This window comes from Arvicola amphibius, chromosome 1, assembly GCF_903992535.2.
Source record: "Arvicola amphibius chromosome 1, mArvAmp1.2, whole genome shotgun sequence".
Lineage (NCBI taxonomy): Eukaryota > Metazoa > Chordata > Mammalia > Rodentia > Cricetidae > Arvicola > Arvicola amphibius.
The window spans coordinates 28,207,895-28,233,588 of NC_052047.1; the positions used below are offsets into that span (position 1 = coordinate 28,207,895).

A 25,694-nucleotide genomic window follows, 5' to 3' on the forward strand; every position below is an offset into this window, starting at 1 on the left:
CAACCCCCCGCCCCCCACCCCCTCAGGTTCTCTATCCTTCTGTTTCACACGTGCAGACAGAGGTGACCTTTGCATTAACAAATCCTTAACTACTGGAAATCTTCAGTATTCCAAACACTACTGATTCCGAGGAATGCACAAGAGAAAACTTGGGCTTGTCTCCTTTGTCATGAAGGAAGGTCCCTGGACCAGAGGCCGTGTGTGCCAGCACAGTCCTTCTTCGTGTGGTCAAAAAAATAAAAAAAACCAATGCTTCTGTCTCCACCCTTAAAGAGGCCATGGTGTGGCGGGTGGCAGGGGTGGGGGGGAGGCATTTTCAAAGACATCAGGAGTGGTTCTGCCCTCTCTTCTGGTCTGTGCCTCTGGCATTCATGCCTGGAAAGGTGTCCTTTCTCCAGCAAGTTGGACTTGCCCAAGAGGAAAGGGACAAAGAGATGGACAGCAGAGGTTTTGTCTGTCCCCACCCTATAATGTTATTACCTCTTAATGTCTCTAAGCTCTGCATCCCTTTCTGGGAAAATATAATGCAGCGTGGGTGTAGGTGAGGCAGCCTCGCTGCTGGCAGTGTGAGTGACTGAGATCTGAGCTCTGCTCTAGTTTGGAATGAGACACAATAATAAAAATAAAACTGCATTTGAATGGGTGAGCCCCTTGATTGTGACGTAACCTGTAGGTCTAACTTCCTTTTGCCTCGGTCTGGTTTTTATTCATCTAGAATGTGATTTAAAAAAACTATTTGGTACTTCATTTTTTGGTTCCAATCCAGGACTGAAATCCTTGAAATGTATGACAAACTGTCTTGATTTTTATATTTGCTTTAAAGTGTGTGTGTGTGTGTGTGTGTGTGTCTGTGTGTGTCTGTGTGTGTAGATAGGAGGGGGTTGATTCGGGTTTTTGAGACAGGATCTCATGTAGCCCAGACTGGTTTCAAACTCACTATGTAGCTAAGGATGACCTTGAACTCGAAATCCTCTTGCCTGGATGGGATTACAGTCATGAACCATGACAGTAGCATTACATCCTACATTGCATTCATACGAAGAAGAATTTTATGATTCCTTGGAATGGAGCTCAGCACACCGAGTCACCTCACTCCCCAGCTAGTCCTTTCTAGTCACAGAAATTCATTTTATTTTATATCGTGATATCTTTGCCAAGCCAAAATCATTCCAAAGACACAATTAAGAGTTTCTTTCCTTTTGATATTTTGATAGTGGGTCTCATGTAGCCCAAGCTGGCCTGAAACCCACTATGTAGCTCAGATGACATTGAACTCGTGAGTTTTCTGCCTCCAGCTCCCTCTAGGTATGTACTACCCAGCTACATAACTGTGGCTGTACACTACCGAGCCCAGTTAATTCTGCCCTTTTTCAGTTCTGGGGATAGAATCTGACTATCACATAGACTAGACAGCTTTCAACCTTGACTTCCCCTTCTCAGGCCTAATGAGCTCATGCTCAAGATGGCTATGTAGCCCAGGCTAGCCTGGAACTCATAGTCCTCCTTCTTCAGCCTCCCCAAAGGTGAGGTGAAGAGAGTGAGCCACCACACCCAGGCCTGTGTGCAAATTTTCTACCGGGCAAGGTTCAAGTCCCTAATCTCCCCAGGCTATAACCAGCAAAGCTGAGTAGGTGACGCTGGGGTCCCGAGAGGTGGCCCTCACAGGAACTTACCAAGCACTAGCCCATCCCTCGGGAACTCCCATCTGGAGTCGTAAGGCAGCTGCATCGGATCCACGTAAATATACTCATGTCCGTCGGGGCTGATAGACTCAATGACTCTCCAGCGAATCTCATAGCGTGGCTTCTGTAATGACCAGGGCAGGTAACTGGTGAGTTACCAGTCTGGAGGCACCAAGCCTCCTTGCAGAACCAAAGGGACTGGACCCAGGAAGGACGAGCATGGTTCCCCACACGTGTGCCTGACACCACCACCACACAGGTATCTACCACTGTCCACTATACATGCATCTAACATAGTCCACCACACATGCACGTGACATGGTCGTCATTCACACATGTATCTAACACACTGTCCACCAAACATGTATCTAACACAGTGTCCAGTGCCCCCCACACATGTATCTAACACAATCATCCACTGTACATGCTTCTAACACAGTCATCCACCACACATGTATTTAACATAGTCCACCATACATGTAATTACCAAAAGCCCCTTCTCTGAACCAAACACTGAAAGAGGCAGCTGTTGCTGTTCTAATGGCTCCAAAGACTCACCTGCTTCCAGATGACAACCAGGACAATGAGAGAGACGATGACAATCACCAACAGCACCAGCACCGCCGCCGCCACCGTGAGCTCAGAACGCAGGGCTGGGGACAAGAGAGAGATGCAGTGGAGAATTTCCTCAGTTACTCAGGAGTGAAAAGAAAGGGATTGAGCCTGACTGGGACTGTCTTACTGCTGGCAGGGAAGTGCCCAGGCTCCATGGCTCCCTTTAGGGACAGCCAATACCACCTCTCAAACACGTGTGCTCCTGAATGAAATGTGATTCTTCCCTGGGACAAAACAGTTTTTCCAAAGATCCTCCAAGGAGCCCCTTTTGGACAATTTGAATAGAGACAATGAAGACTGGGTGAACTGGGAGCGACTTCATTGGCAGAAAACAGCCACCTCATAAGCTTCATGGTAAAGTGGATTTAACCATGGCATTGTGCCTTTTGTTCCTGTCTTTCGGCTCCATTCCTTCATTTGTGTCTCTGGAAGACTCCAACCCAACTCCGCTGCTCTAAGAGACAAAAAAAAAAATTCTTCTTCCTCATTTTGCATCCCGACACCAATAGAGAGGCTTAGTAGCTATGCTGTGCTTGACAAACCAAAATGTCCACAGCCGCTGCAAATGGAAGGGCCTGCCAGCCAGACTAAGGCCTCAAGCGCAGACAGGGCGGAATGTCTGTCCTGGGACCTTCATTACTATGTGACCCCTGTTTGGGATTCCACATCCCACCTGAGGAAGACAGGGCTGGGCTGGTGACCTGGAGTTGTCCTGCCTACTGAGAAACTCACTGGGAGCCACCAGCTTCAGCTCTCGGTTCCCAGTGCCAAGGTTATTCTTTGCCAGGCATCGAACTGCGATGGTCTCTTCCACTTTGGCAAAGGACACTCGCCCCTCCACAGCACTCCTGCCTCGGCGGTGGAACTCTGTGATGATGTTTGAGACATTGCTGGCCAAACTTGTCCAGGAAGTATCATTATTGCATCTAGAGAGAACACGGCAGAAGTGGAGATCTGATTGCCATGGGTCACAAAGACCAGGGACCCTTTCATATTTCTGTTCTGCACACTTTTGGGGGTGGCCAACAGGTTTGTTTTCTTTAAAGTTCATGTGCACCTGCTCAAGAGGAGCAATCTCACACAATAACTAAATTTGTGAAGAGGCAGATACAGTCGACGAAATACAACTAACAATCCAAAATCTTGAACCTGTGAGCAAACTCTAAAGATAACATCAAAACCGTCTCATAATCCCAATTCCCAGCTCCTTCAAAAACACCCTTCCAAACACTCCTGCATTGCTGGTGGGAGTGCAAGCTGGTACAGCCCCTTTGGATATCAGTGTAGCAATTTCTCAGAAAATTAGGAAACAACCTTCCTCAAGACCCAGCAATACCACTTTTGGGTCTATATCCAAAGGATGCTCAACCATGCCACAGGGACATGTGCTCAACTATGTTCATAGCAGCTTTGTTTGTCATAACCAGAACCTGGAAACAGCCTAAATGCCCCCCCATGGATGAATGTATAAGGAAAATGTGGTACATTTACACAATGGAGTACTACACAGCAGAAAAAAATAATGAGATCTTGAAATTTGCAGGCATATGGATAGAGCTAAAAAACATCATTTTGAGTGAGGTAACCCAGACACAGAAAATTATCATATGTACTCACTCATAAGTGGTTTTTAAACATAACTCAAAGAAAATCAGCCTACAAATCACAATTCCAGAGAACCTAGACAACAATGAGGATCTAATCTATATGGGAAGTAAAAAAAAGACAAGATCTCCTAAGTAAATTGGAAGTATGGGGACCTTGGGAAAGGGTTGAAGTGGAGGCTCGGAGAGGCAGGGAGGGGAGCAGAGAAAAATGTAGAGCTCAATAAAAATCAATTTAAAAAAACCACCCTTTCTTCTCATCACCAGCCCCAGGGAGAGCTTCTAAGGGGTCCCTAGGGCTGCAGTGATCTTCTGGATTAAGTTATTCAACTAGAGATTCCAGCACCCTGATCGCCCCACAGCCCTGGGTAAGGTGGGAGCAAAAACCTCAGCCTTCCACAAAGGTGAACCTAAAGCATTCTAAACACAGCTAGTTGCCAAGGGGTTAAGTGTGAACACACAGTTCATGGGCCCACATAAGAAGGCAGAGGAGGGACTGGACAGACAGCTTGGCACTAAAGAGCTCATACTACTCTCATAGAGGACCACAGTTGTTCCCAGCACCCACTGCTCACACTTCTGTTCGTATGCTAGTCTAGCCACCAAAACCAAGTTGACCAAATCAGAAACGCGAGTTGGCCAGGGGTGGTAGTACACACTGTGACCCCAAACCTCGGGAGGGAAAAGCAAGAAGGTGTTGCGTTCAAGGTCAAACTGGGCTGCATAGTGAGACCTTGTCTCATTAATCAGACCGAGCTAAAAATACAGGCTGGTGCAATTAAAATCACTGAATAGCAGTAGTTTTTAAAATTCTTCTGGTCTTCACATTCGAGACAGTTCTAAAAGAGAAATAAAGGACTAAAGAGATGGTTCAGTGGTTAGGAGCACTGGCTGTTCTTCCAGAGGACCTGGGTTCAATTCCCAGCCCTCAAGTGGCAGCTCACAGCTGTCTGTAACTCAAAGATCTGACACCCTCACACAGATATAAACGCAGGCAAAATACCAATGCACATAAAAGAAAAATAAATAAACTATTTTTAAAAAGAGAGAAATAGATAAAGGGTATTCAAAGGGAAAAATAAAGGCCCTCTGAAGACACACATTCATGTGTGTGTGCATACGTGTGCATGCACAGGCACACACACACACACACACGCACAGATGGAATCTACTTTCAGAACCCTATGGTATAGTTTGTAAGTAATAAAAGCTGTGGGCCAAGGAGGAATCACAAATACAAAAGGGGTCAACCAAAGAACTAAAATGCACTTGAGGTCCCTCATGTCATGAAAGAAACATTCTGAGCAGACACGAATAGGGAGCTCTGGTTTCCATACTTCTTAATATCCTTGCAGATCATCCACTCGATGTCCGGGAGAGGTGTCCCTTCCGCTGTGCACCTCACAGTCTGTCCCCCACCAGAGCCATGGTGGTCATCCACAAGCTCCAGGATGGAGGCAGGAACTGCAAGAGGAAGGGAGAAGTCAGAGCTGCGCCATTCTTGCCCCTGGCCATGGAGGGACATCCCTCCAAGAGATGTTCCCACGAGTTCAGACATGATCCTGAAGGGTAATCTTACCCGCTGGGTAAGACAGAAAGAAACGCTCCAGCTCGAACAGACCTGCTCAGGTAGTAGCTGCTCCAGTATGAGCATCTGTGAGCTTTGTGCCTGGATGGTTTGGGGGCTGGACTGAGGGGAGGAGGAAGTGCATCAGCTGGGAAGGCAAAGAGGACCCTCCAGCTATTTATGCACTGCGGATTTAACTAATGAATTTGACAAAAGCACCGAGTCAAGCAGCCTTCACCCAAATGCACCCGTGGGACATCACTAGATTTTAAAGATCCTTTTGCCAACTTGTAGTCAAATAAGTTAGAGACAGGCAAATGTTTGGCCAGAATGTTTGTATGTACACTACATGCCTGTCTGGGGCCTATGGAGGACAAAGAGGATATTGGACAGCCTGGAACTGGATTTACAGGTGGTTGTGAGCCACCATGTGGGTGCTGAGACCTAACCTCGGTCCTCTGCAAGAGCAGGAGGTGTTCTTTGCCTATGAGAAATCTCCCCAGCACCTTGACTTGTTTTTTAAAACATGGGGTTCCATCACCAAGTAATAATAATAAGCTGGAAAATATACATCTTTAATTTACTTTTACATACTTGAATTTAAAGTAAATAATTTAAACTAAATAAATACTTTAAAATAAATATTAAAAACTAAACTAAACAAAAAATTTAAACTAAATAATACATACTTTAATTAAAAACTTTTCCTCAGCTGGACAGTGGTGGTGCACGCCTTTAATCCCAGCACTCAGGAGGCAGAGGCAGGCGGATCTCTGAGTTCGAGGCCAGCCTGGTCTACAAGAGCTAGTTCCAGGACAGGCTCTAGAAACTACAGGGAAACCCTGTCTCGAAAAAAACCAAAAAAAAAAAAAAAAATTCCTCAGGACAATTTTTTTTTCTCTCCAAAAGAGTTTTAGATTTCAGACATTTTCAGAAGTTGGGTCCTCATGAGATGTCTTAGGGAAGGCCTCAGTCTAAGTATGTAATTCATTTATACCTCCATACACCCCTTACACACACAGCCAGGCAGTAATTTTAATTTTTTTTATTGACAATATTTTTATACGCCTAAATATTTTCCGACCTGTCACAAGACGTCAGGTCAGGATTTTCTACTTGTGACGTCAGGTAAACACTCAGAAAGTTTCAGATTTTAAGCCCCATGTGGAGGCAAATGTCTGGACTCAGCACTGGGGAGGCTGAGGCAAGCACTATTCCAGGGCTAGCCTGGGCTACACACTTAGCCCCCTATCTTGCCTCCTTCCATGATAAAAAAATAACGTCTCAGATTTCGGAGCATTTCCGACTCTCGGGTTAAAAATGCTCAAACCAGACCTGCATCGGCAGGCGCGACCACATGGCCCCGACATGCGCCATGTTCCGTCCCCGCTGCCACCCTCAGGCCTTGCTTTTCTCCAAGGCTGTGAAGAGAAGAGTCAGGATGTCGTTGGTGGACAGTCAGCCCTGAGAAAGCGTGACCTTTACGTGACTTCTACATACCCAGAGTTGACAGCTCAAACGTGTAACTCTTGACGTCGTCGTCATTTTGAACTATGATGGTGTAATGGCCGCTGTCTTCTTCCTTGGCCCGGATCAACTTTAATTTGCTTTGATATCTTAAGAGAAGAGAACTTTATTTTAATAAGCAGTAGCCAAATAAACGCCAATTGTTCAACAACTGCAGTCTTAGAAATTTTATTTCCGGGAAAAAAAAGTCTCTTTTTTCTTGTTAATGTCAGTGTCTTTTCTAGAATTCTTGATCTGGCTTCCACACACCAAAAGGCTCATTCATAACTAATAAAAAACCAAGCATTTTGAATAAGCCACCTCCAGGAGCTACCAATTCTGGCAAGACCTCATTTCTAAACGAAAATAAACAAGGCCTTTTAAAATAAAAACACTTAAGATGGCTCCATTGGTAAAACTGCTTGTTGCTCCAGCCTGATGGCATGAATTCGATCCCCAGAACCTACGTCAAAAGATCAGGTGCAGAGATACCCACCTACAACCCCAGCACTCCCGTGTGAGATCAGAGGAGACAGGAGAATTGTCCTAAAGCTCTCGGGATAGCTAGCCTGGAATATTCAGCACAGTGACAGCAACAAGAGACCCTGCTTCAACAAGGTACAAGGCAACAATGGACTCCCCAAAATTGTCCTCTGACTTATAGGTATGTTTGCCTGCATTTGAATTCATGTGTGTGTGTGTGTGTGTGTGTGTGTGTGTATACAGTATTTTCACATTTGTCTGTCATTATAAAACACACAAAAACAGCTGGAAATTATTGGACTTTCTCTGCCTCCCTTTCCTTACGTATAAAATATGATAATTAGCCAGGAGATGGTAGTGCATACCTTTAATCCCAGCACTCAGGAGGCAAAGCAGGAGGATCTCTGTGAGTTCGAGGCCAGCCTGGTCTACAAGAGCTAGTTCCAGGACAGACTCCAAAGCTACAGAGAAACCCTGTCTTGAAAAAAACCAAACACCAAAAACCAAAAAAAACAAAACAAACAAACAAACGTGTGTGTGTGTGTGTGTGTGCGCGCGCGCGTGCGCGCGTGCGGGGGTGGTAATTGTGCACACAGAGCACTCAAGCTGTGAGTTCATTCAACAGTCTTTAAATGTGGAAAAGCATTTCATGGGCTCCAAACTACATGGCAAGTGCGGAACCGGTACAGAAGCAGGCTATGCTAGCTTTCTCTCTCTGGCCGCTACAAGATTGGCTTCAGGATTGGATTTCCTTAGAGGCCGCCCACACACACCCAACTGTGGACAGCAAAATGATCCAGGCCATTCATACTTACACTTGGTTAGCAAGAAAGCCAGTGGGTTCACTGGTTTTAGGCTCCATGGAGCCAGAAACTCCACTCACCTTGTGCTGCCTGACCCACCCAGGAAACAAAAGACTAAGGGCTGAAGGATTCTACAATCACATTAGCAAGCAACTTTCCAAAGCCACTCCCCTGGCATGCCTGCCTTCTTGCCAAAGCTCTTTATCAGAGCCTGGGAGTCCTGCTCAGATGCACATGAAATGTCAGCTGTGCCGGGTGACCCTGTCTCCCAGCACTCGCAAGCTGGGGCATGAGAGTCACTATGATTTTGAGGCCAGGCATCACTACATAGCAAGACCCTATCCCAGGTAAACAAACATTAATAATAATAACAACAACAACAGCCAGAAGCATAACTACTTTAAATGGTGCAGTGGTCCACACCTAGAACCCTAAAGGCTGTGATAATAACACAAGCATCTAAGACTGTCCGGGATAGCAACAACTAAAGAACCACCACAACGGGCTGCCCATGCATGCTTAAGCATTGCTGAGGCATAAATGATGGTGATGGTGTGAGACAGGAGGATTGTTGAAAGTTTAAGGTCAGCTTTGGCTAGAGACCCTATCTCAAACAAACCAAAGCTTTGCCCTCTGGCTCCCGGATTCTCCTCATAACTCGAAACTGAAGAGAAATTGGGGTCCCCGACAGTAGAGGGCTTGCCTAGCATGCAAAAGACACAAGAGACCCAGGGCTGATGGACAGCATCAGGAGCAAGGGAAGGCAACACTGCTTAAGCGATGACAGAACCTGCCAATCACCCAGGGCCCAAATGACTCCATGACTCAAACTTAATCAGACTCCTTTTTCTTTTTTCCTTTTTCTTTTCTTTTTCTTTTTGACAGGGTTTCTCTTTATAGCTTTGAGCCTGTCCTGGAACTCACTCTGCAGACCAGGCCAGTCTCGAACTCACAGAGATCCGCCTGCCTCCACCTCCCAAGTGCTAGCGTGTTCCACCACTGCCCAGCTAGACTCCACTCTTATTTCCCCACTGGATTGGGGCGAATGTACTCCAAGTAATGCCATTTGTTACAGGTAGGTTTACAATGTAAATTCCCTCCCAAGTGGAATCAGTCCATACGTCTGTTGAAAGATGATGAGCACCAAGGATTCTATGGAGTCCAAACAAGCACATCCAGTTCTCCCATCTTTCCTTCCCTTTTAACTAGATCTGGTATGCTGCTTTTCACTGGAGGACAGAGCCTTTGAGTCCTTTCCTTCCATTTTACCTTATCTATGTGTGTTCGTCAGGCCGCAACGCTATCACTCATGTGTGACGAAAGCGTGATTAACATGGGACTGTGAACCTGTCCTAGCTTATATCTGGAAGGCTGACGTTCAGTCTGGGTACTCGGGCACACGCCAACCTCTTTTTAGAAGACAGAAGCGACCTTTGAAAGCTCCCTTTACCTCGTTTCCTGGCTCTTCTGCACGTCGGTGGTGATCTCAGTGAGATTCTCAATCAGAGTCGAGTTGTCCTTCAGCCAAGATATCCTGGGAGTGGGGTAGGCCTGCACCTCCACCACGAACTCTCTGACCTGATGCAAGTTGACAGTTTCCATCTGGCCAAAGGTGGGCTTGATCTCCACAAAACCTTTCTCTGGACAAGCAAGAGTTCCCATTACAGAATAACCACTGCATACGGATCCCAAGTACAGGGAGCGACTGGTATGTAAGAAAATAGTATGGTACCGTGGACAGAAATGGTGACTTTCTTCATTTCTTTGACCTCCTTGGTGGCCTGTCGGGCAGCACATTCGTAATCTCCGCTGTCTTTCACCGTGGCCTTGGGGACCGTCAAAGTGTACACCAGTTTGATGGATGGGAGTTTGATCTCCTCCAGCATGGTGACACCCTTGTTTCTCTGCAGTGGCACACAAGAAAACTAACGTTTGGAAAGCTCCTTCCAGAGTGAGCCCTAATATGACTCATGATGTAAGTGGACTCATCGGTTCTGAGCGAGGTCCACGCCCTGGGAGGCTTGGCAATGGGGAGGGTAAGCGTAGTGGGAGCAGGGGTTACGTAGGATTTGCTGTACTTGGCAATTTTGCTCTAAAATGATAATAGAGGTGTGGTAGGTAGATCACAGCTCTAATCCAGCATGTGGGAAACTGAAGCAGCACTATTCCCCCGAGGCGGAAGCCAGCCTGACCTATGCAGTAAATTCTAAGCCAGCCTGGACTATAGAGTAAGCCCCAGAAAACAAAAGACAAGCAGAAATTTTTAAAATCAAGCCGGAGCCAGGCAGTGGTGTTGCACGCCTTTAATCCCAGTACTCGGGAAGCAGAGGCAGGTGGATCTCTGTGAGTTTGAGGTCAGCCTAATCTACAAGAGTTTCCAGGACAGGCTCCAAAGCTGCAGAGAAACCCTGTCTTGAAAAAAATCAAATCAAAACAAAACAAAAATGGGCTGGGGCAGTAGCTTAGCCATGAATCACGTGCTCAGTACTTATGAGATGCTGGGTTCAGTCACCAACATTGCAGAACATCTTTTTAAGAAAAATAAATAGAAGGATAGTCAATGATCTGATTAAATTGTCTATACTATCCACTTGGGGTGTGGCTAAAACAGACTAGGTTGGAAGAATAATACTGATAAATATTTATCTATGTATGAAAATTTGGAAAGGATTTGTCTGAAATCTGACAACGGTGCTGCTCAGAGAAGCAGGTCTCCCTGTGCACCCCACCCCTGTATTTTACAAAATTCCAAAAAGAAACTTTCAATACTTGTGGAAACAAATGTGTTTCAACATTTTATGTACTTGTGGGCCAAATATCTTGTGTTTCTGCTGAAGAATTCTCTATCTCTTATAAATGAAAAGAAGGAGCTGTTGTTGTTGTGTTGTTGTTGTTGTTGTGTTGTTGTTGTTGTTGTGTTGTTGTTGTTGTTGTGTTGTTGTGTGTTTGGAGGCAGGGTTTCTCTGTATAATAGCCTTAGCCATTCTGGATCTCTCTGTATAGACTAGGCTTGCCCTTGAACTCACAGAGATCCGCCTGAAAGTGCTGGGAATAAAGGCGGGCACCACCACCCACCCAGCCTAAAAAGAAGTTTTATGTTTTAAGGATTAAAAGCCATCTAGGATGAAAAAAAGTATCCAATCACCTTCCGGTGCGAGGAGTAGGTGAACAGACAGTGAGTCTTCCTCAATGCATGTAGTCAGATCGTCTGATTGCAGAACACCCAACCCAGCTGGGCCAGATAACTCAGTGAGTGAAGGCACCCGCCATGCAAGCCTGGAAACCTGAGTTCAAGCCCCGGAACCCACTTAAAGGCAGAAGCAGAGAACTGACTCCTCTGACCTCCACACCCGTGAGGTGTCACAGATGCTGCCTCCCACAGACACCGATAATGAATGATAATTTAGAAGGCCGATCAGGAGGCAAGCAGAGCCAACAAAAGCTTGGAGCAGAAAAGACGAGCAGGAAGCAAAGTTGTCCAATGACAAAAAGATCAGGATACAGAAATTTACAACTCAAGAGTAGGGAGGAAAGAAAAATACATGTATGATACATATGATTGACACATGGGTTTGTTCATATAGAATTGTATGCGTGTATTTTGTTCCCTGTGAGGCCCCCATCCACAGTAATAAACACCATTTCTGTGTTAGGTTCCATATCTTCATACACTGCTCTTACATACTCACTACAGCCATCAGAATAAATGAGACGTTATGCAAAGCTCCAGTTAGACAGAAGGAATACGTTCTGGTGAGCTGTTGCCCAGCTTGATGACTACAGACCATAATAACACAAATGCCTAGCAACACTATCAGATGCCTCAAAACCCCAAGGCGTGTGAGTCAAGACAATAAAGATGCATGACTACCCCCACCATGAGCAAATATTTTAAATCCAGGCATTTCTTGCTTTTCTAACATTTTAATTGTTGTGTTATAGTCACAGAACATTCCTATTTGTTTCTGACTTCTCAAGGGGAGTCTGTACATTGTAAACACCCTGGCCCTTTATGGTCATCTCAAAGACTCCCCGGTTGAGAAAAAGTAAAGGCCCTCGAGTCAAATGTGCTTGCTGTCCAGTTGGAAGAGAAGCTCGGGAATGTGCCCATTGGTGAGAAACATTTTAAGTCCTGCTGTGTTGGCCCCATGCACTCTGTACCCGGGGGTACCTACCACTTCTCCAGGGTACGTCCACTGAAGGTCAACCACCTCATTGTTAAAGACAGCACAGGTCACCACAATCGTTTCCCCTGACTTATACACGGTTTGGCGTGCTTCCATCTCCAGATTCAGTTCTGACGTTGCTTTAGTGAAATGACAGAGGAAATCCGGCATAGTTAGGATCTCAGAGCAGACCTGTGGCTGAGTTCGGTTTTCTTGCCTCTGCCCCCATGTCTATGTAAAGACCTCCCTAAAATCTTCCACTCCAGCCCCCAACGTGCAATAGACTTTGCCCGTCTGACTCGCCCCTCACGTCAAAGGGAAGAAGGTTCGCCCCTTTAACTACAGTCTTCCTTCAAAACTGCAATCACTTCATTCTTAAGTTGCTGAAATTAATCTAGGCCTCCAACCTCCCGGGGTGGATGTTTATTTCTTTGGGCTCTGTAGGCAAGAATGCGAATCAAATAGTAAGAGGCTTATGCAAGAAAAAAATTCCTTGCGGTATTTTCCATGGAGCATGCAATCTTCCACGTATAAGCAAGCTCAGCCTGTGCTGACTTCTAAGCCTGTATTATTATAGCTACAGAGGTCAGGCACATTGTATAGTAAAAGAGGAGTCTTAAATTCCTCAACGGGAACCAGGTCTCCATTGCCAGTGACTACCATCAAACTGAAAAGCCTCGTTTGCCCGTTGCTCTCATTTAAAGAGGGGAAAGTACCTTTCAAAGCATAAACGTTGAATTCGCCGGTCTTGAACGTCCTTCCTCTGACAGTGGCCTCACAGATGTATGGCCCCACACTGAAGGTCCCGTTGAAACCCTGCCTGCTGTCGTAAGAGGCCAGCACCTGCCTACCATTATTGTGCAAGGTTACTTGAGTCTCCGGATCTGTGGTGCGACAAGGGATGATGGCAGAATCGTCCTCTTCCACGATGACTAAAGAATCTGTCATCCCTAGAGGCACAAAGGCCATGTCTGGGTCTGTGATTGTAAGGAGAGAAAGAAGAATTTGTTAGAGTGTCATTTCTTTCTTACACACATACACAAAAAAGGTGTCCCATTGCCATTATCATCGTTGTTTATTATTATTATTATTATTATTATTATTATTAATTGGGTTGGTGGTGCTAGGGAAACAACTCAGAGGCTCACACAAGCTAGACAAGTGCTCTGCCACTGAATTACACCCCCAGCCTGGCATTACCCTTGCTAGGTAAGAATGCCACCTCAGCACAAACATCTAAGAGTCATGCCACCAACATTAGCTATTTTGACAAGCTGAAGGTAACTTTAAAATCAAACAACAATAACTAAATAGCAACAATGATAATTAGAAATACCATCCAGAAAGTCAAATCAAATTTTTGAAAATTAAGAGACCTATTATAATCCTTGTTTCTTTTATTTATTTATTTATTTATATAATTTTGCATTCTTGTGTGTTTTGTTTTGTTTGAGATAAGGTACTGCCGTGTTTCCCAGTCTGAACTGGAACATGTTAAATGACCCAGAGTAGCCTTGCTGATCCTGCGCTCATGATCCCACCATCCTCCTGCCTCAACTTTTCTAGTGCCGGATTATAGGTGTCTGCTACCTTGTCCAGCCATACTTCTTATCTTATGAACTGTTCTTAGAAACCCATACTGCCTATAGCTGGTACCATTGACAAGTAGCACAGATATCTGTTAAAAATAATCTCTCAGGAAATAAAAAAAAAAAAAACAGGCTGTGGGTGGGGTGGGATTCAGGGAGTGGGGCAAAGTATGCCCTTAGCCATCCAAAGATGCTGGGCTTCATCCCCAGTGTGGGGAATTCCACAGCCCGAGCCCTTCTTGGCAAAGTCTCTGGTTAGCCACTGTGGTAAGAAGTACAAAGTGTCAAGCATCAGCTGCCCAGCTTTATAACTCCCCAGGAGACGGTGACATGGGAGAACAACACAGGAGCCCGTCAGGTGGTGTTTGTACTGGAGGTGGGAACTGGAAAAAAATCCAGACTAGTTTAGGCAGACTGAAACCTCAGGAACCACTTTTAACAAGCCCACAGTCCGTTATGTTTACAGCATGGAGAAAGTCCTCCGGGATTGAAAAAACAAACAAACAAAACAACAACAATAACAAAAAAACTAAAGGAACTAATGTGTTCTTATTATCATTATTAAAATTATTATTAGTTTGATCATCATCTGTGTGGCATTAAAGTGACATTCTAAATATATATCTGCCCTTTTCACACACACACACAAAAAAATCTTTTCTCATTGTTAGAAAAGACATGCCAGGGCTGGAGATAAGTAATATTTTACTTAGCAGGTAAAATGCTTGCCAGGCAAGCATGAGGACCAGAATTCAGATGTCTGGCACCCATGTGCACGTAGTGGAAGCAGGGTGGGCAGGGAAGCCTGCCTGTAATCCCAAAGCTCTTTCCACTCCCCAGCAATGGACTGAAATTCCCATCATTGCAATTTGTGTTCAGAGTTCCAAACTCTTGAACCCTGCCAACAAAGAGTTCAAGTTCAGATAGATAGACTGATATCCCTAAGGCTATGTGCATGACATAGAGGGAACACCAGGAACCTTCTTTGTACAGTTATCCATGGAGGCATCACATACACACACACACACACACACACACACATACACACACACACACACTGATGGTTATAGGTCGGCAAAGGCTCCCAGCAAAGGCAAGGTGTGTGGTAGACGAATCCACCTGCCTCAAGCTGTCAGCTAAGCCTGGGTTCTGGAGAAATCACCACCCTCCAACCACAGAGACTTAACTTTCTAAAGCCTAGCCTGGTGGCCTCCTAACCTAAGGTCACATTCCCCCCCAGCAAGGCTTCCTAGCAGTGACTGAGGTCATGGGCAAGAAGGTCACCTTCCCAGCGCTGTAGTCCCTAGCCACCTGGTAGAGTCAAGCAGGACCATGCAGGACTTTCCCACTCCTTTGTGAGGCCTTGCCCCTCAAAAACTCCTTGCATAACTTCCATCTTGGCATCTGTTTCTCAGCAGACACAAGATCCTATCATCAGCATGGAAATTCCCCTAAATGTTAACGACAAAACTCATCTAAAGCAAATGCACATTTGTGTTAAATCTGAAGCTGAATTGCTGTTTGGAAACTACCCTACTGAATTGTGAGTATCCAAGGCGAGGCCTGCCTGTTGAGCATGTCTCCTACACCAGGCATGATGCCTGGTAACACTTGCAAGTGTTTTTTTTTTTTCATTGACTGACCCAAATAAGATGACTACATTTGATTTTTTGGCACCATACCAATAAGAGACATGCCATAGTACAGACTATTTTCAAAATGAAGAAAGCTCTGACATGTTGACAGTAAATGCTTCTTTCTGGGCGAGATCCACAGCCTTCCACATCCTAGGAGGCCTCTGCCACTGACTTATATCCCCAGGCACGAATCTTTCCAGTTTTTGTATTTTTGTTTTTGGTTTTTTTTCGGGGGTGGGGGGCTTTTCAAGACAGGGTTTCTTTCTCTGTATGTGGCTCTGGCTGTCCTGGAACTTGCTCTGTAGACCAGGCTGGCCTCAAACTCAGAGATCCACCTGCCTCTGCCTCCCAAGCACTGGGATTGATTAAAGGCATGCACTACCACCACCTGGAGAATCTTTCTTTTTTAAAATGGCATTTGTTTATTTGTATGTATGAGTATTTTAGCTGTATGTGTGTAGGGGCATCACTGTGTGCAGTGCTGGTGGCAGCCAGGAGAGGGCGCTGGTCTCCTGGCATAGGAGGAACAGATTGATGCAGTCTTGTGGGTGCCAGGAACCAAATCTAGGTCCTCTGCAAAAGCAGTGAATGCTCCCAACACCCGAGCCATTTCTCCAAGCCTCCCATGGGTTGGTCTTGATTTGAAAGGGCAAAGGATCTTTATTTAATTTTACATATTTTGCTGGTTATAATTTGGGTAGTCTCAGTTACTTGAGAGGTGGAGGCGGGAGGATTGCTTGAGTCTGGCAGTTTGAGGATATCCTGAGCAACATAGCTAGAACTCATCTCAAAAGCAACAACAAAACAGCTGAGTATGGTCACACATGCCTATAACTCAGATTCGGGAGGGGAGACGAGAGGACAATAGTTCGGGGCCAGTTTGGACTACATAGGAAACCCTATCTTTAAAAAATGAGGAAAGAAAAAGACAAGCTAAGCATGGTAGCACATGCCTTTAATTCCAGCACTCAGGAGGCTGAAGCCGAAGGGTTGCTGTGAGCTGGGGGCGAGCCTGGACTACATAGCGTTCTAAGACAGCCAGAACTACACAGCAAGAGTTCCAAAAACCAAAATCAGATAGACAAACAAGCATAGGGCTAAGGAGATGGCTCAGTGAGGAAGAGCATTTGCTGGGCAAGTGTGAGGATCTGAGTTCAAATCCCTACCACTTATGTAAAAATCCACACCCTCAGCCCTGCGGAAGAAGGAGGCAGGAGGACCGGTTGGGTTTGCTGGCTGCCAAGCTAATGCAGCCTCAGTGAAAGAGGGAACAAGCTACCATGAGACACTAGTGTCTGCCTCTGGCTCATAGAGAAAAAGAGGGGGGGGGACAGTGAGCGGAGAGAGAGGAGGAGGAGAGAGGGATGAAGGAAAGAAAATGTTTTCTGTCTTCCAATTGCTCTGCAATAAACACTTATGAATTTTACGTGTTTTATGACCTGTGACACAGTGACTCCTAGACAGGGCAGGAGAGCCCTGCACCTTACCTGGAACATAGATGTAAATGTGCCTGCCTTCGATCTCGCTCTCCTCCGTCTGAGTGTGGTTGTAATAGCAAGTGTACCATCCGGTGTGGGCCGCCGAGGCATTGACCACTTCCAGCACCGTCACAAAGAGGCCGCTGTTATTCTCCTCGTTTCTGATTTCCACGTTGGGGTCCTCTTCTTCAGACATGGGGTGCTGCCAGCTCACTTCACTCTCCCCGAAGCATCTCAGAGAAAAGGAGGAATTCAGCTGCACAACCTTCTCATTCTCGTTTGGGAGGATGGAGGGTAATAAGAGCTGGCAAAAGATGAGGCTCGGCCCTGTAAAAAGAAACAGCCATTGAATAGGGTGAGCCAGAAAGGATGGCTTCGCCAGAGCACTGAGAGCGGCCACAGTGGTGGTAGCATGAACAACGACCATTTCTACGTGAAACCCAGTCTCTCTGGGATGCCCATGAAAGGCCCCCCATTATGACAGCCACCGCATCTGCTGAGAGCAGCAAGTGTTCCAACGGCCTCAACAGCCCCACCAAACCTCCCAGATTCACCCCTCCAAACACTCAAATGAATAAAGGATGTCTGATTCCAATTCCATATTTCACACTTTTATGTGTGACCGTAAAATATCCCAGTGTGGGTGGAGCTCAAGCGCATATGGCTTCTTTATCGTGCATATGCCCTGCAGAAGGTTTCCTTGGAAAAAAAAAAAAAAAGACAAAAGTGGGCAGGAGATGTGAGAAGAGGGGCAGAGAGATGGAGCAGACAGCGCACAGAGGAAGAACTCTGGGCTCACTCCAGAATCACACATCTTTCCGCACTGCCGTCTTCTGGCACGCCATCTCCCCTAATGATTTCCAAAAGCCGAGGCAGGAAGGCATGAGTTTAAATCCACAAATAAGAAATAAAACACAGGAGTGGAGCGGGGGGGGGGGGGCAATGAAATTCATCTCCAAGCTTCAAGTTTCAGTCCCTCGGCTATAGAGTGAAAGGAGACCCATTATGGCTTAATTATTAACTAATGGTCTCCAGTTTCCCTCGGCGCCTAACTATGGGGTAATATGGCCACACATAAACATATGGACGAGAAGTAAGGAGTTGCAGGCGAGTGCTCTACCACTGAGTGTCTCCCTCGCTCGCTTTTGACTTTTTGTTTTTTAAAGGAAGGGTCTCACTATGTAGCCCTGGCTGACCTTGAACTTTATGACCTTCCTCCTACAGCCTCCAAGTAGCTGGGATTACAGGCTTGAGTCACAAAACCTAGTGAAAGATTGCCCGAGTTTATTCTATTTCAACATGCTCGAATTGATCAGACTCTTCTTTAGTGCAAGCCCATCCCGGGGAGAGGAAGAGAGTGGTGGGCAAATACAGAAAACATTTCAATGCCAAAAATATTCATAACCCTCAGACCCCTAACAGGAGACACTTGTTTCGAAATGGAATTAGTGCCACTCAGCGAAGGGCACCAAAGGTTCCTGGTCACCCCAGAGGACTGTTTGTTTCTTCTCACCCGCTTTGGGCCTATGTGTGGATGAGGAGAACCACGGAGCTCGGAAAATCAGCATTAAGTTCCCTGGGACAGTGAGTTAAGAGGACCAGGATGTTTGTGGGGCTACGTACCTGTGAGGAGACAGCTGAGGACCAGGAAGGCCTGGTGGGAGGTCCCCATAGCTCCTGAGAACTGCAAAAGACAAAAGCCCACACAAACAGCATTAGTCAAATGGAAAGCCACCATTAAGCCAGGCTCTCCCGCAATGGAAAGTCTTAAAGGTACCATTTCAGCAGAAGCATGTCCTAGCTTAAGGTTAACAGCTAATACAGGAAGATGGCTAAGAGTAAAGTACCAAAGAGACTGGCAGAGTCTCAAAGTTGTGCCAGGGTCTGGAGACACTGTCTCAGATAGATGGGGGGGGGGGAATAAATGCTATGGGCTTTCCCGGCATCTTATCGGGGGAAATTTCTGCCACCCACAGGCTGCCGCTTGCTTCATGTCATGGTTCATCGGGGGTTTGATTCTTCCAACAATCAGAAAAGTTCCCCGGACTGGAACAAATAATTGGACAATAAAATGTGGTTTCAAGGCAGACTAACCCACGTAGCTTCGAGGTGGCCTCCACAACTCGAAGGCGTGCAAGAACCTGGGCGTGCAAGAGTCTGTGTTCTTGTGGAACCTGGACACATGGCCAGGCTATTAGAAGCTTGGAAAGCCCAGGGCAGGCACATGAATGAAGGACCACTAAAGAGAACGGAGGAGAGGCCTGGCACACTTGAGAAACACCTTTAATTCTATCACTGCGGGAGACATGAAGAACATCACTCATTGTGGCGGTAAGAACGCAGTGTCTGTGCAGACCGAGTTCTGGGGAATAGAAAACCTCCTTCCTAGAAATTTCTCCACAGGGCCCTCGACAGAGGGAGACTTCCGTCTGCCCCTCTCACAGTTTCTTGCTGCGAGGCACAAAAGTTTAGCAAGTGATCCGAAACCACACAGCCAGGGGCAGACGAGTGAATGTATGAGTATATGCATGTGTATACATATTCATCTGTACACATACATATTCATGCATGTGCATGTGTGTACAGGTGTGTGTGGAAGCCAGAGGCTGATGTCAGATATATTCCTCAATCGCTCTACGCTGTTTTTATTTATTTATTTATTTATTTTTGAGACAAGCACTCTGGCTGAACCTGGAGCTCACCAATTTTGGTTGACGAACAGGCCAGCACTTCCCAGGGATCTGGAAAGGTCAGCCTTTGGGTGCCCACTCTTTCCCAATACAGCCTGCTCCTGACCCCTCTCCTCTGCATGCTACTATTAGAAAACCTAATTGCAGGGTTGGGAACCAAATGCACTTTTGAAAGATGCCGTCAGGCCTAATGGTCTCTGAGGATCTTGGCAGGTGCTGGAGGATGTAGGGTTTCCAAACTGCTGTGGTGACAGCCATGGCGGGGGGGGGGGGGGGGGGGGGGGAGGGGGGGTGGTCAGAGCCAGGCTGTTTGCCTGATTTACCACAATTAGCAGTAAGGGCCTGTGTGTTTGTACACACCAATATCAACCTCCTGCCGATAATACACTCAGCCAGCTTCAAAGCGGCTCCCAGCGCCAGCTTGCCGGCTGGGGTTCTATCACATTCGCATGGCATCCTGCAGTTCTCCCGGGAGGCTTACCAGCCATGGATCTTTCCAGCCCCACTAAGCTCAAGAGAAGGACTCGGCGCACTGAAAGAGCAAGCTCTGAGAACATTCTGCCCCAGCCAGGCTCCAGCAAATTTCCTCCTGTGTGTCGAGATACGGGGTGCACTTGCTGCCAGGGATGATGATTTACTGGCGTACAAAGAGGGCAATGAAAACAGGGCCTCTGAGAGGGTGATAAAGACGCAAAGAGTGGACATTCGCATGTGTTTGCTGGAGATTTCAAACTTCCGTCTCTGATAACAGCCACTCCCTGTTACTCTTCTGCAGCCCAGATGGTCTAGCCATGAATAACCGTAGCAAGGCTACCCCGCAGTGGGAAACAGAGACCCACGTGGGAGAGAGACTCCCTGTGCTTGCTGCCCAGACTGAAGAGCTCAGGAAATCTTGGCTTTTTACTGGTCTTTCCCCATCCTGCAAGTGCCATTCCCTCACAGCCCCCAGTCTGAAACATCCACAGGTCAGACATACAGATAGAAGTAACTGTGATTGCAGAATCTGAGGCCCATAGCACTGTGTGTCAGTGCAGTGGGGATTAACACTTCTGTAGGAAAGAATAACAGATTTGGGGGGGTGGAGTGGGAGTTTGGGTTTTGTTTTGTTGTTTTTTGTCTTTTGTTTTTTGGTTTGGTTTGGTTTTTCGAGACAGGGTTTCTCTGTAGCTTTGGAGCCTGTTCTGGAACTAGCTCTTGTAGACCAGGCTGGCCTCGAACTCACAGAGATTCACCTGTCTCTGCCTCCTGAGTGCTGGGATTAAAGGTGAGTACCACCACTGCCTGGTTTGTTTTGTTTTTGAGACAGGGTTTCTCTGTGTAGCTCTGGCTTTCCTGAAACTCACTCTGTAGACCAGACTGGCCTCAAACTCAGAGATCCACCTGCCTCTGCCTCTCTAGTTTAAAGACATGAGCCACCACCGCCCAGCTAGAATAACAGATTTCTTTAAAAAAGAAAATCATTAATGGGACAGGAGATATGTTCAGGTGAGTAAAGATGCTAGCTATCAAGCCTGTTGGTCTGAGTTAGACAAGACCCAAGTGGTGGAAAGGGAGAGAACCAACTCCCACAAATTGTCCTCTGGCCTCCACATGTGGACTGTGGCCCACACACAAATAATACATATAGAAATGTACTTTTAAAATAAATAATATATTAGTGAGGCATAGTGATAAGAGAATGACGATCCAGACTTCAAGGCTAGCCTGGGCTATAAGAGACTTTATCACAAATAAATAAACAGATAAATATCGCTTCTTTCTCCCACGTCATTCCACGTTGGACTTCCGTCTCCAGCCTCCATATTCAGATCTCGACAGCGTGTCGCAGTTGGAGAAACAAGCCAGAGTATGAGATTGCAACCATAACCTCTCGGGGAGGTGCCATGATTCACCTCCAGCCTGTTAGTCACATTCCTTTTCAGAAGATGTGACATATCACATCGCGCTTCTGATCCCAGCTGTCACTCCATCAACTCTCTGAACTTTGGTCTTAGCTCTAAGCTAAACCATCCTTCCCTGGCTCGTCTGTTTGCCTCCCTGTGTCCTAAAAGGACCAACGCATATAGTTTCATTTCAAATGCTTGGATGCGTACTTTGACTCTGCAGACGCCTAAGATGTATCAGATGATGCCAGCCATAACTTCTAACTCCTTCTTACTGGAGGCCCCACAATTGTATCTTCTGCCCAGTGGGGAAGGGGATGTGAACCTCTTGCTGGTATCACCATGACAATTCTGTAACATTAACTAATGCATACAGTCCTAAAAATACAGAAGCAAACCTGATTGCAGCCACTATCTCAGCCCACCCTTCTCCCCTCTCTTCCTTTCTAGTTCTCCCGAGCACACAAAGCCAGGTTGACCTTGAACTCAAGACCCTCCTGCTTCAGGCTGGCACCACCACACTCATGCCAGTACCAACAACAGTGAAAACCACTGAAGGTGCCTCTCTTACCGGAGACCACAGGATACGTTGCAAAGTAAACAGGCTGCAAGTAATTCAAAAGCCTTTCTTCCAGAAGTGCTGCTGCCCCTTGCCCTGAAGCTGGAGCCAACTTCCCTAACACCAAGGGTACAAGGCTTGGATTCCACTGCACAGCCACTGGACACTGAAACCCACCCCACCCTGTCCCAATTAAAGACCACTGGGGACTCTCAGCCCCAAAGCCGCTGGGGATCTTCAAGACTCGGATTTCTGAGGCGTGGCTCATTTCAGCTCTAAGTTAATTCTAACTACGAAAATAACACATCTTGTTGTTTTGTTTTTCCCCTCTCTCTTTACTCAGTCTCAGAACTTCAGCTCAGGCAGCTTAAGTATGGGTCTTCCCTGGTGGCAACTTCTGGGTTTTCTAGCCCGAAGTTCCCAAGACCTGCGCCCCGCCCAGGCCTAGGGTGTATTTGGTCTGCCAGAGCACATCGTTAGAAATTCTGAGAGGGGGAGGGGTTGGGACACTTTTACCCACAAGCATTTTAAGGGACAGCCTGAGTTCATAAACCTTTCTGGATTTTTGGCACTAGCTATGTAGCTATGAGAGAATAAAGAACCACTTCCTCCAAATTGTTGCTAAGTGGATAGAACAGTTTGGTCACTGACTTTAAATCACCAAGCCCACATACTAGGTTTGCGGAAGGTAAAAACCCTGCTACCTCTCTACAGATCTGTTCCATAAACACTGTTCAATACATAAGTGTAAACGTTTAACAAAAAAAAAAGATTTAAGATTATTTAAAAAGATTAGAGCTGGGTGTAGTGGCCCAAGCCTTTAAACCCAGCATTCGGGAGGCAGAGGCAGGTGGATCTCTGTAGAGGCCAGCCTGATCTACAGAGCAAGTTTCAGAACAGCCAGAGCTACACATAGAAACCCTGTCTCAAAAACCAAACCAACCAACCAAAGATTAACAATTAAGCCTTGGGGTACAGTAGTACAGTGCTCACCTAGCATTTGAAGGGACTGAATGTCGTCCCCAGACCTGCCTCCCACACCGCCCACAGATTAAGTTGGAAACTTAACGTCTGGAAAAGAATATCTGTTCTTCCAGAGATTGTTGCAGATTCATAGGAGAGACAAATTAGTAAAATCATCTTCGCGCTCCTCAAGTGCAAAAGGGATACTGGTTAAAGTCACTGGCTGATCTCTGGATTCAATTCCCAGCACTCACTTGGCCAATCAGACCCCAGGACAACCTCTTCTGGCCTCAGAAAGCACCAAGTATGAACATGGTTCATATGCATACACCCAAACACTGAAAATAAAATTTAAAAGAGAGAGAGATGGAAACAGAGGGAAGAAGAGGGAGGGAGGGAGGGACGGAGAGAGAGAGGGGGGGGGGGATTTGCCAATTTGGAGTTTGCCAAGCCAAATTAGAGGTATATGCAGTTCTTCAGAATGGACAGCAGATGGCAGTGTTGGCTCAAGAACGAGCATCCTGACGTTCACTGAGGTGCAGGCGCCATTGAAACCAATTCGGACCAAAAATGTCCCAACTTTTACAATCTCTTAGGTTGCACTTTTAGGTTTCGTGATGACTTGCAGTTAAACTCCGAAGCACGAAAGCAGAAATAACAAAACTGTCGCCTAAAATGCTTAAATTCCCTTGGGGACCTCAAGAGAATTCGGTAAGGGACAAGCATAATAGCCAGCATCACATCAGCATTACTATCATCACCATTGCCCAGAGAGGGACCAAGAGTCAATCGGGAAGAGAGAGCTGGTAACCACGCCGCAAAGACTTAGTAGAACTGGCCACTTGGGTTTAGGGGAAACAACGCTCTTTGCCTTTCCACCCCTCCAGGCATGTAGGGCACCTGGACCGTGCCAAGAGAGGCCACGACGCCTTTCCTTAGCGTTCCATTGTCACTGCTTAGAAACCCACCCCGCGGGGTCCCTGGAGCTTGCTGCTTTGAAACAACTGTTCCTCAGTAACGCAGAGTCTTAAAACAAACATCAACAGGCCTGGACGCACAAGCAACGACTGCCCTCCAAGATAGTGCTGGGTTGAGAATCGTGTCCTTCCGCGCTTCCTCCCTCCCCGCCACTTCTGCTAAATTATGACGCCCCAACTCTGCAGCTCAAACCCGGACCCTTAGCCCATCCTCTCCGTCCCCCAATGCCTCTGTGCCCACGCAGTGCCTACAGGGAGACTCAAGAGCGACCCAAGTAACCCCAAACTCTGGTGCACTGGGCTCCAGGTTCCAAGCTCCGGGGCCCGCGACTCCGACCGCCCAAGGCTGGTGGGACAGGGGTCGCTTTGCGGGAGCCACTAGAGGGCGCGGCAGCCCTGCTGCTCTTACCCGCTGTCTCCGCCGCCGCCCACAGCTCAGGATCGCGGTCCCCAACAGCGCAGCGCTCAGCTTGCCTACTTCTCCGGGTGGTTCCGCGCGACACGCGCGCGCGCGCACACGCACACACACACACACACACACTCAACACACACACAGAGACGCACGAACGCACACACGCACACCGAACACCCTGGCTCCCTTTGCCTCCCTTAAGCTCTCCGCCAACAAGATCACCACCAGTCAGGAGGAGACGCAGATTTGCCCCGGGATCCAAAACCCGAGCTGGTTCGCCAAGCTCAGGACTTCGGAGGCCGCCGCGCCCCAGCCTCTATACTCAGCGTTTGCATTGTTTTCATCTGCGACCTGGGAGGACGCTGGGCAAGGAGGAGGGAGAGGAGCCCCAGGTTTAGGGTTACAGGAGAGCTGCAGCGCCTCCTATAGGCCAGAGTCAACGTCGCCCTCAGCCGCCTGCGCCGAAGGCTGGACCAACCCTCTGTTGAATTTGGTCTTGAGTGCCCACCTTGCCCCTTTGTTGCCCTGTCTCTGGGCACCCCAGCTCCCCTTCGTGTCTCTAGTTTCTCTTCCTCCCGGGAGGGAGGGAACTGAATTAGAAGGCCTTGGGAAGGGACTCCCCAAGACCGAGACTTTCTTTAATTCCCCTCCTACCATCTAATTTCCCAACTCTATTAGTAGTTGGCCCCTCAGTTTAAAACAAAAGAAAAAGACACTGAACCACTACAGCAAACTAACAGGCATGGGTCGGGCCAGGGATCACAATACGGTCCCGAAAAGCTGCTTGCCCCGACCCTGCATTCACCCCGCGCGAAGTACTATCTCAACAAGAGCCTCCCCACCTCTTTTCCCAAGGCCGATGCCTCCGGCCAAACAAACATTCGGGGCCCGACGGTCGCTAAGCCTCACCTTTGAGTCACCTATCCAACTTTTCAGCCCTTCGTTTAGAATTGCCACTTTCCCGTCAGCTACCTTTAACCTGATCACAACTCACTTAAGTCCAGAGGGGTCCCACCCTTCGAGGTCGGCCGGCAGAAAGCTGGTCACCACGTCCCCAGGTCGCGAGCAGCCTAGGTCCCA

General features: G+C 47.1%; 1 protein-coding gene across 2 annotated transcripts in view; it reads right to left on the reverse strand.

Moving 5' to 3' along the window:
• Pdgfra (platelet derived growth factor receptor alpha) overlaps positions 1-25,694 on the reverse strand; it is a 44,579-nt gene that overhangs the window by 16,062 nt on the left and 2,823 nt on the right. Inside the window, exons 1-12 of one of the 2 annotated variants that reach the window (XM_038319281.2) lie at positions 25,609-25,688; positions 18,754-18,814; positions 17,140-17,457; positions 13,143-13,403; positions 12,436-12,566; positions 9,993-10,164; positions 9,711-9,900; positions 6,969-7,084; positions 5,239-5,365; positions 3,030-3,223; positions 2,241-2,335; positions 1,674-1,806 (exon numbers count right to left, since the gene is read on the reverse strand). In XM_038319281.2, coding sequence (XP_038175209.1) covers positions 1,674-1,806; positions 2,241-2,335; positions 3,030-3,223; positions 5,239-5,365; positions 6,969-7,084; positions 9,711-9,900; positions 9,993-10,164; positions 12,436-12,566; positions 13,143-13,403; positions 17,140-17,457; positions 18,754-18,802 — 1,786 coding nt within the window. In that variant the 5' untranslated portion in view covers positions 18,803-18,814; positions 25,609-25,688. Of the gene's footprint in view, positions 1-1,673; positions 1,807-2,240; positions 2,336-3,029; positions 3,224-5,238; positions 5,366-6,968; positions 7,085-9,710; positions 9,901-9,992; positions 10,165-12,435; positions 12,567-13,142; positions 13,404-17,139; positions 17,458-18,753; positions 18,815-25,608; positions 25,689-25,694 lie in introns of those variants that run through there. The other variant, XM_038319274.1, reaches the window with a different exon arrangement.